The 14182-nt window shown below is 26.6% G+C and overlaps 1 protein-coding gene across 2 annotated transcripts; it reads left to right on the forward strand.

The window, feature by feature from the left end:
* The first annotated feature begins 618 nt into the window (after positions 1 to 618).
* On the forward strand, positions 619 to 7119 carry LOC107451787 (BAG family molecular chaperone regulator 2). 2 transcript variants are annotated; one of them, XM_016067995.4, is made up of 3 exons: positions 619 to 891; positions 1527 to 1721; positions 6163 to 7119. In XM_016067995.4, exons 2-3 carry the CDS (start codon positions 1562 to 1564, stop codon positions 6510 to 6512), a joined length of 510 nt encoding a protein of 169 aa, XP_015923481.1. In that variant the 5' UTR covers positions 619 to 891; positions 1527 to 1561; the 3' UTR covers positions 6513 to 7119. The 2 variants fall into 2 exon arrangements, with proteins under 2 accessions (XP_015923481.1, XP_015923480.1); XM_016067994.4 differs by having other exon boundaries at positions 728 to 884.
* Positions 7120 to 14182: the final 7063 nt, after the last annotated feature.

Below are 14182 nucleotides of genomic sequence, written 5' to 3' on the forward strand. Positions count from 1 at the left end.
AATATTATTAAAATGAAATAAAATATCGTGAAAAAATCATTTTACTTTCTTAAATTGTATTGAATAGAAAAAAGAAGGAATCGTATGATTCGTTACACTAATTCATTATAAAGTCATTCCTCCCCTTTGTTAAGATCAATGAGTTGAATGAAATTTAACACCTTGTGTAACTAAAATGAAAAAAATCGGAGACATTGTGTAGTTGTTGTTAATTTACGTCGCACTAGAGCTGCACAATGGGCTATTGGCGACGGTCTGGGAAACATCCCGGAAGACATGCCATCACCATTTTGATCCTCTGCAGAGGGGATGGCACCCCCGCTTCGGTAGCCCGACGACCTGCGTGCGAAGTCGAGCACTTTACGGTAGCACAGTTTAACGAGAACCAATACCGCACACCCTCGGTCCCTACGCAGACTGATCCAAGTGGTCACCCACCCGCACACTGACCGCAGCCAGTGATGCTTGACTTCGGTGATCTGCTGGGAACCGTGTCATAACGATCAGTCCACTGCGGGACGGAGACATTGTGTAAATTTCAATTGAGAATGCATCCAAGCGTAAAATGCGCATGCGTGAATCATGCGACAACGATGCCAAAATCCGCAACTAAGATCCATCTTTTAAATTATTAGTTGGTGGCAGCTTAAGCAACGCTTCATTTTTGTTTGAGTGAGATTTAGGTTAAAGCGTAAAATGGATTTTTTCTCATTTGGGAAAAAACACTACAAAACAATGTAAAACAGAAGTGAAACTAAACTGTTATTTCCTGATTATAACTTTCTCGGTATCTTCTAAACTTAGCATCAGAAAGAAGCAACACCATTATGTTCGACTGATGTTACCTGTGTTATGTTCAACTGATCATTTTCATTTATTACACTGTACGAAGTAAATATTGTTTCATAAGTTTTATTTTTTCTTCCTTAAATAATTCCCTGATGTTTATTAGTTAACAATAAAAAAGGAATCATGTTGTGCCCTATATAAGGCATATTTCCGTATGGTGATCTGTCAAGACAACTACTATCGCCAAGGTGCCAAATGGATTTTTAGCTTGCAATTTAAAAATAAAATAAAATGTAGAGGTTTGCACAGAGGAGGCCTAAAAATTGCACACCTTAAGCCCCTACTGTGGTGTTTTCTTTGGTTTCTTATAGGCCACTGTCCAGAAATTGCCAAGACTTTGCAATTATTCCAACACAGATCACAATATGGAAATCTTTTTGATATTTTTGTAGCATTATCTGTCGTATCAACTGTTATTGCCATTATGTCAAAGGTATTATAAACTTGCAATGACAAAAAAATTAGAGATTTGCCCCTGTATGGCTACAAGTTGTTATACCTTTTGATTTGGTCCTCTTATGTGATTTTTTTAATTATTTAGTTTCTTCGTAAAACTTCTATGTTGTTTTGGCGTAGATATTGATACAAAAATTTTCCCTCTTCAACACCACCACAGATAGTATTAATATATACATATATACATATTTCTAATATTTTTTCTGAAAATCTCTCCACAGAAACATCTATATTTTTTTTCTTCTAACATCCAAAGATGTCTGCTCATAATTTGTATGTTGAACTGTTAGACGACATGGAACTTCAGGTTGAAACTTTGAGAGAAAAAGCTGCATCTATTGAAAGTGAAAGAGAAATATTGATAAGAAATTTAGGTCGCCTTAAAGTTAGTCCTGGTTTGAAAAGGTTTACAGAAAGTAAGTTTTTAACTATTATTTGTGATAATATTTAATTTTAATATTCAAATATACAATAATGCATTATAGAAATAAAATGTATCCATTTATTATGGGGATATTTTCAAATCAGTACCTGTTTGTGTCAACTAAACTGCCTAAGTGCTGTACTTGGAAATTTTTATTTAGAAAAGTAGTTCTTCATAGAAATTTGCCTTAGATTTCCTTCAAATTTTCTGCAAGGTACTAATATTAAAATCTTTCCTGCATTGGTACTTGTTCATTCCACCAAAATTGGGAAGTGTGCCAAGTGAAACTGTACAGTTGTAGTATCTAGAAATAAATTTGAAACAAGCAAAGTAGAATAAACTTAAACAAGTAGAATAAATTTTAAACATGCAAAAAAAAAATTATATATATATATATATATATATACAGTGAAACCTCCTGTTATGGACACTCCTACAAAACGGACGCCTCTTAATACGGACATATTTTTAATTCCCCGGGAATCTTCTATGAATAAACCATTACACACATTCTCCGCAAAGCGGACACTCCCGTAACCGGACGCGGACAGTCATTTTGATCCTGAAACGTTGTTTTTTATCTCTACAAACCGGACACTACTTTTTCTAAATAAATTGCAAGCTAAAAAAATGCAACTTTTCACCATTTTTAAAGCATGTAAATAAAACTTTTTGCCTTATCCATAACTAAAAATATTGCTAATCTATTTCACCACCGAAAAATCAATCTTTCTCCTGTCACCTTGCCTTATCTTTGTAAAGAAAGGAGAGAAAATGATACTGCACTCCTGAAATAATTCTGACATCGACATCTTTTGATCTTTTCATCTGGACCACACAGGTTATGAGACCCCTCAAGTTGAAATGACTTCTCTCAATGCTTTTTCCCCATTGAAAATTTCTTTAATTTTCTTATCAATTTGAAGACTGTATTTAACACAACTGGGGTAAAAAGAAAGAGAACTGAAGTATAATCTTTGAGGTGTTTATATAAATGAAACATTTATTCAGACACTTGATAGCTGATCAATTGCGAATAATCATCTCCATAGGTCATCATGACTTACAGGTATGCATTATTTTTTTTTTCTGTGAATCATGGGAGGTTTATTTTCCAAGAAGGTATTAACCATGTTCCCTATCAATTGATAAGTAGGTGCAAGGGGATGTGAACCTAATAATTGAAACAGACTGAGGACAGTACGCTCTTATTTGGTATCATATGTCTGACTTAAGTATCTATGCTAATAGGAAAATTATATTTATTTATCTGTAGCTACATCCAGAATTATGTATTTATATCAAACTTCTTTATATATTCTTTTTTATCTTTCTTATTGTTTAAATAAATATTCTTGTAGATATTTACAGTATCGTTGTAGATATTATTTAATTATTTCTACATCTTTGAGATTATTCTAAAAACAATTTACGGTGTTAAATTTCGTTATTAGGGTACCCTTCCCGTAAACGGACAACTCTCATAAACGGACAAAGTTTTTGGTCCCATGAATGTCCGCTTAACGGAGGTTTCACTGTATATACAGAGGAAGGTTGCATATTCTGAATCATGGGGTATTCGAAAAGTCTGGAAAATAGATTTTTCGAGATAATAAGTCTTCAAGGGAAACAAGCATCAGAACATTCTGTCTCTCTCATTAATAAATATAAGTTTTTTTTCTTCCTTTCTTTCTTTTTTAATATTTATAGTGTTAAACATTTACAGCACAGATAATCAGTTAAAAATAACCTTGATAAAACAATATTAAACAGAATTAGAATAGATTTTTTAATGAAAACGTCTATAAATTAAAATAAACAAATATTCTCTGCTGCTTTGTAAATACTATTGTTATTCAGCTTCATTAATATTCAGTTTCCTCCCAAAGTTTGTTTCCTTTGACTCTTCTTGTCTTTTTTAATAACTATTAATGTGGCTATTAAGGCTAGATAAGTGTTTAGCTATAAAAGAATCAGCAAAAAAATTAATTAAAAAAAAAATCTTTTTTAGCACATTGTGCACTCATTTTTATTTTATTTATTTATTTATTTATTTATTGAAAATTAAAACAATAAAGAGTTTTGATGGTTAATTAAGTATCTGGAAAAAATACTTTTCCGGTAATTAAATTAAAATAAACAAATATTCTCTGCTGCTTTGTAAATACTATTGTTATTCAGCTTCATTAATATTCAGTTTCCTCCCAAAGTTTGTTTCCTTTGACTCTTCTTGTCTCTTTTAATAACTATTAATGTGGCTATTAAGGCTAGATAAGTGTTTAGCTATAAAAGAATCAGCAAAAAAAATAAATTAAAAAAAAAATTTTTTTAACACATTGTGCACTCATTCTTATTTTATTTATTTATTTATTTTTTGAAAATGAAAACAATAAAGAGTTTTGATAGTTAATTAAGTATCTGGAAAAAAATACTTTTCCGGTAAACAGGCGTCCGGATTTTCAACTTTGCAGTGTCTGTAAATATTTTATTCATATTACAACGATAAATATGGAATTTAAACAAGAATGTAGTGAGTTTTTGTTTAAAACTAGACTTAGATTAAGCATTGTTGTTAGCTAAACTTGGAACATCTAACAGTGTTTTCATCATAGAAAAAAAATGGGTGAGAATTTCTCACCCTTTCTCAAAAACAGGGTGAGATTTCAAAAACTTAAGTGAGATTTCTAAAAGCTAAAAAAACACAAAAACTCTTGGAAAGAAAATCATTTCTTTAATTATAATACATTTTTAACGTCTTCTATTTTTTAAAGCATTAAATATTTTTGGGGCATCATCATAGAGGATTTTGCCTTTACAAGTTATTTGTCCATCTTACATTAGCACATAAAAAATTTGAACATCTTACATGGAGAAACCTAACCTACAGTAAACACGTGGTTGCCGAGAAATGTGTTCTGAAAGGGGTTCTGTGGTTGTGTTCTGTTGTTCGAAAAGGTTATGAACAATACTGGTAAATAGGGAAGCTAGATAGTGGGGCAGATATTGAAAATAATGAAAGATCCAGGAAGAAAAGTGTAACGGATTTTATTCTAAATGGCGTAATTCTAAGCTTTTTCCAAAATGCGAGAAATTTGCGAATTTTGAAATTGATTTATAGAATGCGTGAATTTTTCGCGGTAATAATTTTTTAATGCGAGAAAAGAAAAAAATATGCGAGATTCTCGCGCTGTAGTGAAAACACTGTCTAAGGAAAGATAAATATTGTAGGGATGTAAAACAAAAAATTTTGAGAAAGCTTTCATGGATCATGATTTGTAGAAGACATTAACGATAAATATTTAATAGAATGAAAATTGTGTAAGTGAATGTTTATTCTCATATATGTTTCTACGTTGTTAACAGAATAACAGAAATTGTTTTATATTACAAGAAAAATGCTGACTAAGTACCCTTCAAAGTTCGAGCACTACTTCAAATGAGGAAATAATTTATAACCTTTTCGTCAATTTTTGAAAATATTATAGTAGCTGCCATTTTTTACATTTTCTGGTTTCAGATTTTTAAATTGCTATTGATATAACAGTTCATTTTACAATAAGCAAGATTTATAGCTGTATGAAACCTTAATATTTTTAAGGAACATTATTAGAATTTTTATATCTATATTTAAATTATTAATGTGTAGTGGAGGTCAAAATCACTTTGAATCAAATTCATTAAACAAAGTATTAATGATTAGATTTTGTTATCATTCTAAAAATAAAACTTTACGTAAAAATAAGCAGCTATTAATGCTTTTGTTTGTTGGAATTAATTTTTTGATGTAACTAAATATTTATCCCTTAAAATTATTTTTACCTAAGAAATAATTTTCAAATTTATTTATATTATTATTTTTAATTACAATTAATAGTAAAAAAACATTTGAATTCTTATGTAGTCAAAATTTAAAGTTGTTTTAAGCTATGTAATTTTAAATGACAAAAGCCAAAGTTTAATAAATTTAAAGTCAATTAAAAATGAAATGCAAATTTTGAAAACATGAAGTATTTTTTTAATTTTATTGCTTGGTAACTAACTATTTGGCTGGTTACTTTCTCTAATTAAATTAAAAAATTAAATGTCATTTAAATTTAAAAATTTGAAATGAAATTTAAAAAAATTCCCAGGTTGCGGCTTTCCCCTCTTCACATTTTAAAGATCATGTAACCAAATCCATTAAAAAGCGAGTTTATTCAATGCAAGAACTTTTCTTGTATCGAATAACGAATAATTTATAACTTGAAATGCTTTTTGCACAAATTACTAAGCATATTTAGTGTTATTCTTTTAAACCTTCAAAATTACATCTTAGTACGTGAAAATTTGGTCATTAGGTTACAAAGGTTCTATTTTTTATTACTGTACTATATTTTTTATTTGAAAATACTTTTAATTTTATACTGATTAAAAAGTTTTAAATTTTGTAACAGATGAAAGAGAGGAAATCGAAGCTACTGCTCACAGGTTGATGAATCGTATCCTTACCGTAGAGGTAAATGTTATAACTCAACGAACTGAGGTTCAGAAAAAAGCTTTGACAAAAGTAAATAAGATGGTAGATGATTTGTTAGTCTCCATAAGGGTGGACAAAACAAGTAGTAAAAAAGTGGTTGAGCTTTATTACAATGCCTGTTTTTCAGAATCTATTGGAGCCATTGACTATAAGTTTCAGAAACTTGTTTTAGATTGTGCTGGTGACGACCAGAAACGAGTGAGAAGAAGACTTCAATCTATTATGGACAATGCGTACAATTGCAGTATCCTCATGGATGTTGATTAGTTTCGGTTTTCTTAAAAGAAAATTTAGTACAGTAAAGATAGCTCAAAAATCGTCATAACATCAAAAGAAAAGGTGCTACCCAGTTGTAATTTTTTTTAAACACTCTCCTCTTAAAAAAAGTGAAAGATTCTGGAAACAGCCTGATGAAGGATAAGGCTCCACAATTTTGTGACATCTTAATAAGTTGTAAAAAGTTGAATTAAAAAAACATACAAAGGGCTATAGAACAAGGAAAAATTGCATAGTTTTACCAATTTAAAAAATTTAAATAAAATATCCAAAAAATCAGGTTAAATGAATAAATTTAACAAAAAGTCCTATATTTTTTCCAAATTAATTGGTCTTATAATAATAAAAAAATTTACAACTTTATTTAGTTTATTTTCAATTGGAAATAGCAATAAAAAAATATCAGTTTTATAATATTTTTTTTAATATATATAAAATGCATAGTAAAATTTATGCAATCAGTTAAAAAATCAGGGAAATTCGATAAAATCAATCATGAACACCAGGATTTTTTTTTTAGCGTTTGTGTTCACCCAGATAAATGTCTTAGCTATTTGCTTTATTGATTTTTGCTCTATTTTATTTAAACATGTAAAAACATAAACATAAGCTTCATTGATGAGTAAAAAACATAAGCTTCATTGATAAGTGAGAATGTAGATATATGCTTCTCTCAATAATTAAAAATTTCCCATTCTCCTTAATATTTCAGGTAAATTTTAACAAAAAATCATTTGCTTAAATTTAGCTAAGTTAAAAACTGATATTTAGCTAGAAGAAACATTATTTATTTTTTTTTAGTGCTTTATTTTCACCCCCCTCCAAATTTAATTACTTGAGATAACTTTGGTGAAAAAATACATACAAAACAATTATCTAGATAGCTATATCTGGTTAATAGGTAAAAGTCGAACATTGTTCTGATTGTACATAATACCATTATAATTTCTAAACTATTAGACCTATAGTCCCGAGTTTTGTCACATTCAATAAATTCATCATAAAAAAAATACATCTGAATCAATACCTATTTTTGTCTAAAAAGCAATATTTCAGCTTCTCTTTTTTTCCCTAATCTTGCATTAAAATCTGTTGTGTGAGGTCATGCTGTTTAGAGAACTTACTTATTAAGAGGAGGGTAGTTAACAATTTTCACTGATTAATTTTTTTAACATTCGGGTAAAACTTAATTTTTACTGTACTAACTAGAGTTTAGAGTCAATTCATGTGTTAAATATAGAAACATTTTCATGCATAATTTTAAATTATTGACGAAAAAATAATTATTATAAATCTTTGTTCAATAAAGAGCCAAACAGATTGGTTGTTAATCATAGTGATAAAATAAATTACTACTTAATAAAAATTTTAAATGGAATTAAAATAATGGGAGAACTAATAACCTACTTTACTTTTTCAATCATATATATTGAGTTATACATTTTCCAATTATCTCCACTTATAGAGTAAAGTTTTTCGAAAAAAAACTTCCTTTTTTTTATTTTTTAAATACAACAATTAAGCTAAGAAAACTAAAATAAGTCTGTTAATCTTATGAAGCTAAAACATGCCTGTTAATTGAATTTTGCTTAAATAGTTCCATTTTTATCATGTATGAAGTAAATGATTGTAAGTACACATTTAATTTCAAAATAATATTTTTGCTGTTATTTTAGATACGTGTTGTATGCCTACAGACTTATCAAATAATAATTAAAGATGATTTGTAATCACACCCTTAACATTTATTTTTAAATTCCTTTTCAAAAATGAAGACCTAAAATTTACTTATTAAAAGGTTAAAAACTTATGCTTAAATGGAAGAAAACTAAAACACTATTGGACCACAAGTGAAGAAGGCTGTGTAAAAAACTTCCAAAATCAGCTTGATTATCTTGGAAATTATTTTACAAATCATTTTTATAACTACCCTTGTTTCTTCTAGCAACTTAACATGTTTTGATGGTTTTAGTTCTACCTTCCTCAGTAATGATTTATTAGATTTTGCTAGTTTTTTGTTTTCTTAATATTACTTCACGTAAATATTAATATGTGATTTCATTTTATCAGGGATTCTAAAAATACATATCAAAGGAGCACCCAATATTTATTTTTCATACTTATTTAAAATCTTAACAATCCAGCACTTGGGTTATATTTTAAACCGAATGCTCATTAGTTTCTTTCTTATTATTATTGTATCAATATGCATTGTCAATTATTATCTAGATGCATAATTTTTTTATAAGTATTATTGTTGTTCTTTATTATTATAATTACAAGACATTATTGCAATATTTTTTGTATTGTTATGTTTTAAATTTTATAATTAAGCTTTATCGTATTCAAAGTAAATTATCATCATTTAGTTATGTGTTATTAAAATTTAAATAAAATTTTAAAAATTATGAAGGTTAATAATTAGTCTCTCAAAAAGCACAATACTTCGATCTCAACTACTTGATTGTTCTTATTAATAAAGAAAATCATAAAAAGTGAAACATTGGAGAATTTATTACCTGACAATTTTAAATAAGATTTATTTAATTGTATCTAAATTTTAAAATCCTTTAATATATTTACAACTAAAAAAAAACTTAAGGGGTCTAGGTGGTATTGATTTCATTAAGAAAGCATCTTTGAACAATTTTTTTTTTTTTTTTTTGCTTTTTATATATTATCTAAATTTTTACACAAGTTTAACATTAACACAAATATCATTTAAATTCAAACAACTCTGTAAATTACTGCAAAGAACTTAATAATTTAATTTTTTTAGAAGTAAAATTTGAAGGGAAAAAAAAGAGGGAGTGATACTATAGTGTTTTGCCTGCAGGATATAAATCATAAAAATCATGTTAATAACTTGAAATATGTTTTAATGTGCAGTAAATTATGTTTTTTTTAAAACCATTCAAGCTCAAAAAAAAAGTGTTTTTTTAATTTAAAAAAAATTATAAAATATTTACTAATACTGAAGCGCTAGTATGAATTAAAACATTATACAATACAGCCAATCAATTTACAAGTTTTAACTTTATAAGATAACTTATAACTTTATAAGATGTCAGGATATCTTGTGCGCCAGGTGAAAAAAACATGAATTGAGAAAAATTTATAGACAAAACTTTCAAGCAAATTGCCAGTTTGCTGAAGATTCCTGTTTAGAAAATGTGTGTGTTATTTTCTGCTTTCAGTGTGTGGGTTTTAATATTTATGCTAGTATTTTGAAAATTATCATATATTTGGTGTCACTTGGTTAACTTTAATTGCTCTGAATTAAAAAAATATCAAAATTCTAAAATTTTTCAAAAAATTGAAAATTTTATTAAAAACCCTCAAGACCCCTTAAAAAATTTTTTCTTTAATAAAGTATAGCGATATCAAGTTTTTAATATTTTTCTATGGAAAAATAGTTATATAAAAATATTCTTTTTTAATTCTCCAACTATGTTTGTTATGTTTAGTTTGAAAATAACTAAATTTGTGTGTTTTATTGTAGTCGACTAAATAAAAAATTTTCTGTATTTTTACTAAATGAACTAAAATTTATTTTAATTCAATGTTTAACTCAAGGGGATGAGCTTTCTCAATGGCTGCAGACCTCGCAGCTAATTATTTACCAATTTATATATGAGATAAAATATGTACAAAAAATAATAAAATTAGAAATAGTTTCATCCAAGTATGAAATTTTAAATAAGAGCTTAAATTAGTAATTTTTTTCTATATCTGTATATTATCATGCCTTGTATTCTAAGTAAATTTTTGATATTTTATTCTGTCTAAATTGTAAATCTATTATGCTTTGTATGTCTTCTTATTTTAAGGATCAATGTGAACTAAAAACATAAGTTGGAGTGATAGTTTTTATTCGCTTTGCATTTCTAAAATAAATTGTTTTTGGTTGTAATTATTCATAAAATTTAATGTCGAAAGGTGTATGTGTTAAAAAATTTAATGTATTATATTACTATCTGTTATCTTTAATCAATAGTTGCTGTACTGTTTTTTTTTTCTTTTTAAAAATATCAATTAGTATAAAATCTAATTTTAATTTTTGTTACCTATCAAATTATTGTAAAATTGTGATTATAGCATGAGAGTTTTATCACAGAGAAAATGGTGCTAGCTCTATTTGAAAAATTATATTCTTATAAGAGTTATTCAATAAAAGAATTTGTTTGAAAGACACAAAAATATATATTATATACACAAAGATGTACTTGTGTTAACATGAACAATTTTATTAAACTCTAATGAATAATTTTAAAAAATTATGTTATTTTATTTTCTTGTCATTATGCTTTTTATCTATTGTTATTTAAAATAAATTATTGTAAACATAGAAAAATGAATTTTTATATCTACTCTCCCCAGGGTTCCCAAATAAATTTTTCCAAGAATTTCTGGTAAATTTCAACATAATTCCAGACTCTATTTTATTACATTATATATATAACTGCAATTTATCATCAGAAAAACGGTAGTTTATTAATTTGATACATTAGACTTAATGTGGGACAAAATATCATTAAATGAAGATATTGGGTAATGATTCTGTTTAAATTTGGAATTTTTACAAAGAATAATGTACTAGGTATTTGAAATAATCAACTTCAATCTCTGTAATTGATTATTAGCACTGACAATTCAATTGTAGGAATGATTATACCATATGAATTTAAGTGCTATTTTCCTATATTTAGTGCCAAAACCAAAGTTTTCTAGACCCATGGGAATCCTGTTTCCTATTAAGATGAAATTACTTTTACGCGCTGTTTGTAATAAAATTTGAAAATGATCATTCACTGTTATGAAGTTATAATAAAAGTTACAATTGTTATTGTATTCTGATTTTTATTTCAACTTAGATTACAAATTTTAAAAACTGAATTATGCTTTTCTTTATTAAATTGATTTTTTTCAAGTTGCTGTTGAATATTAAAGTTATGATAATTAAATATAAAAAAATTATATCGTTTATTTATTATATATGCTAACAATTAAAAAAAAACAATCAGTATTAAGTATTTTATTTTATCTACATTACAAGTAGGCAAAACAATAAACACAAAAGTGTATAAACAGTTATACATAAATATGTAAGTGTAAAAAGTAGCAATTTAATCTGTAAGAAACTTGTATAAAAATACTCAAACTTTTTGTTTGTAATAAAAATACATCAAAATGTTTAATTAGCTCAAAAATAATGAACAACTAAGTGATGCTTAAACACCGGTAAATTAAAAATTAAGTAGAATAGCAACTAATATTGCCAATGATCAATGTACATGATGCTTAATACACTAAATGATTTATTCAAAAATAAATATAAAACAGATTATCCAAATCATATTCACAGAAACTTTTAAAATACATGGCTATGCACCATTTTATAAGAGTTGAATGGTACATTTGTCTGATATAGATAAAACTTTTTAAATAAATAAAGTAATTAATTCATTTTCCAAACAAAGAATTATAAACTTAATTGTTTTAAAAATCACTCTTCTTTTGGGAATTAGGCTAGGTACAAGCACATGCATTATCAGAAATTTTGGTAATGGAGATATTAACATGTAAGAATCTGACATAAAAGAACTTTCATGAAACATTATACTATGTTATTTCTACAGAAATAAAAAGCATAAAAAATATGCCATATTCAGAGATAAAGTTGTAATGCAATAATTAAGCACAAACTTTTTTCATAAAAGTTTTATTTCGAAATTTTATTATGCAGCAAACTTGAAACTGTTCAAGTTGGTTAAGGACGGAATCAGAAGATAGTTACAGACAAGTTACCCTATCAATAACTATTGAAATTTATTTTAAGAAGATAACTTTGCAAATAGTCCAGTTTTTTTTTTAAGTAAAAACTTTTCCTCTATAAAAACTGCTGAATTCTGTGTCAAAATGCTAAAATATCACATGCTTGCACTAATTAGAACAATTTTCTTGGCAAAATGACATATTTATATTTTCTCTAACCAAACTAAGCCAAAAATGTCAGCATAGTCTTATAGGCACATAATTCTTAACAATAACCAGAATGATAATTAGATCAAAATTTTTAAGCAGTTGCTACAACCTAGATAGTAAGTCACAAAATTATAAAAACTGTTATATGAAACTTTGATACTCTTATCATAAAATGGACGGATCCAGAATCACATTTTTTCATCAAATGTACTTAGTTGTAAAATTATAAAATACATCAAATCACTCTTTGATAGAATCTAATGCTACAAAACATATATATATATATATATATAAGTGCAGCTATGATTTAATCATTAAACGATGTTCAACAAGACTATTTATGAGATAAAATATCTTAAGTTAATGGCCAAAGAATATAATTTTTTAGAGAATTTAAGCCTCAACGAATTTACTCAATTATACAATTTTGAAGAAAATTTTTTTTAAGAGATATATATAAATGCTAAAAGCTAATTATATTTTACAATTACTAATTGTTAAGTAGTTTCCATATTTTAATCATAATAAAAGAGCAATACATTATGGCACAATTTATGAATGAAACAAAAAAGAAAGAGTCTAAGGGAATGAAATTGGATGTACTTGACATAAAATTATGTGAACTTTTAATGAATTAATTTATCAAGTCATTCATAAGAACTAATTAGCTTTCTACCAAATTCTAGTTTTTTAAAAACCTATAATAATTGATTACCGAAGATTTTCTGTTAATTGTTTCTTTTCCTTTAAATGATTTTCTTCAAATTTGTTTAAAATTTATATCATGCTATAAATAATTCCATATCATACTCAAAAATGTATCAGCTACTCTGCACTTGTCAACAGAATTTATGAAAAACATGGAACCCTTTCATATTTAACAAGAACATTTGAATTTAATATTTATTTAAAATTAAATATCTGACACATAGTTTTAAAATTATATAAGTAGATTTCAGTTTTATTTTTTAAAATTAAAAACGGAAAAAATATGTTTCTAATAAATTTCTTCATTGATGTTTATAAGTTACAAACAATTATGCTCCATTAAAGAGTATTTGGATCTTTTATGGTTTATTTATTGCTTTCATTTTAAACTACAAACAATGCATAGCAATTAAATGTAAAGCCTCATTCTAGTTTTAAAAGTGCTTCAATCACAGATCACAACAAATATTAATAAACATTTGGAAAACTTTGTTTCATCAAGCCAATAGGTTTCTAATGCTCGCAAAGGGTTCTTCAAAGCTCTGTCACCAACAAAAACACTCCTTAAACTTAAAGCAAAACTATAATTTTAAACTATCTACAGTATCTTACTAATAAAAAAATTGCCTAGGCTTTAAAACAGACAACTAACTTAAATATTAAAAAAAAAAAAATTTGGAGAGATTTCCCCCCTCCTACTAAAAGAAAATTGCTAAAATTAATGACCAATTCTTAATTTTTATGTACTTTTAAGAGTGACTTTTGTAATATAAAAAAATTACATCATAAATGCTTTTTCCGATATTGAAATTTTTGAGCAGTTTTCTCTACTACTAAGTGCCAACTTTCTAACCTAGTTATTATCGGTACAGTAGCTCAGAAATATATTTAGTTGGTGTTTAGAAAATTCAAATTAGTGCAATTTTAGGGTATACTTAATCCCATTTTTGTATATCATATTAATAAAA

The sequence above is a fragment of the Parasteatoda tepidariorum genome, chromosome 4, assembly GCF_982258835.1.
Source record: "Parasteatoda tepidariorum strain Cologne lab strain chromosome 4, Ptep-v5.0, whole genome shotgun sequence".
Classification (NCBI taxonomy): domain Eukaryota; kingdom Metazoa; phylum Arthropoda; class Arachnida; order Araneae; family Theridiidae; genus Parasteatoda; species Parasteatoda tepidariorum.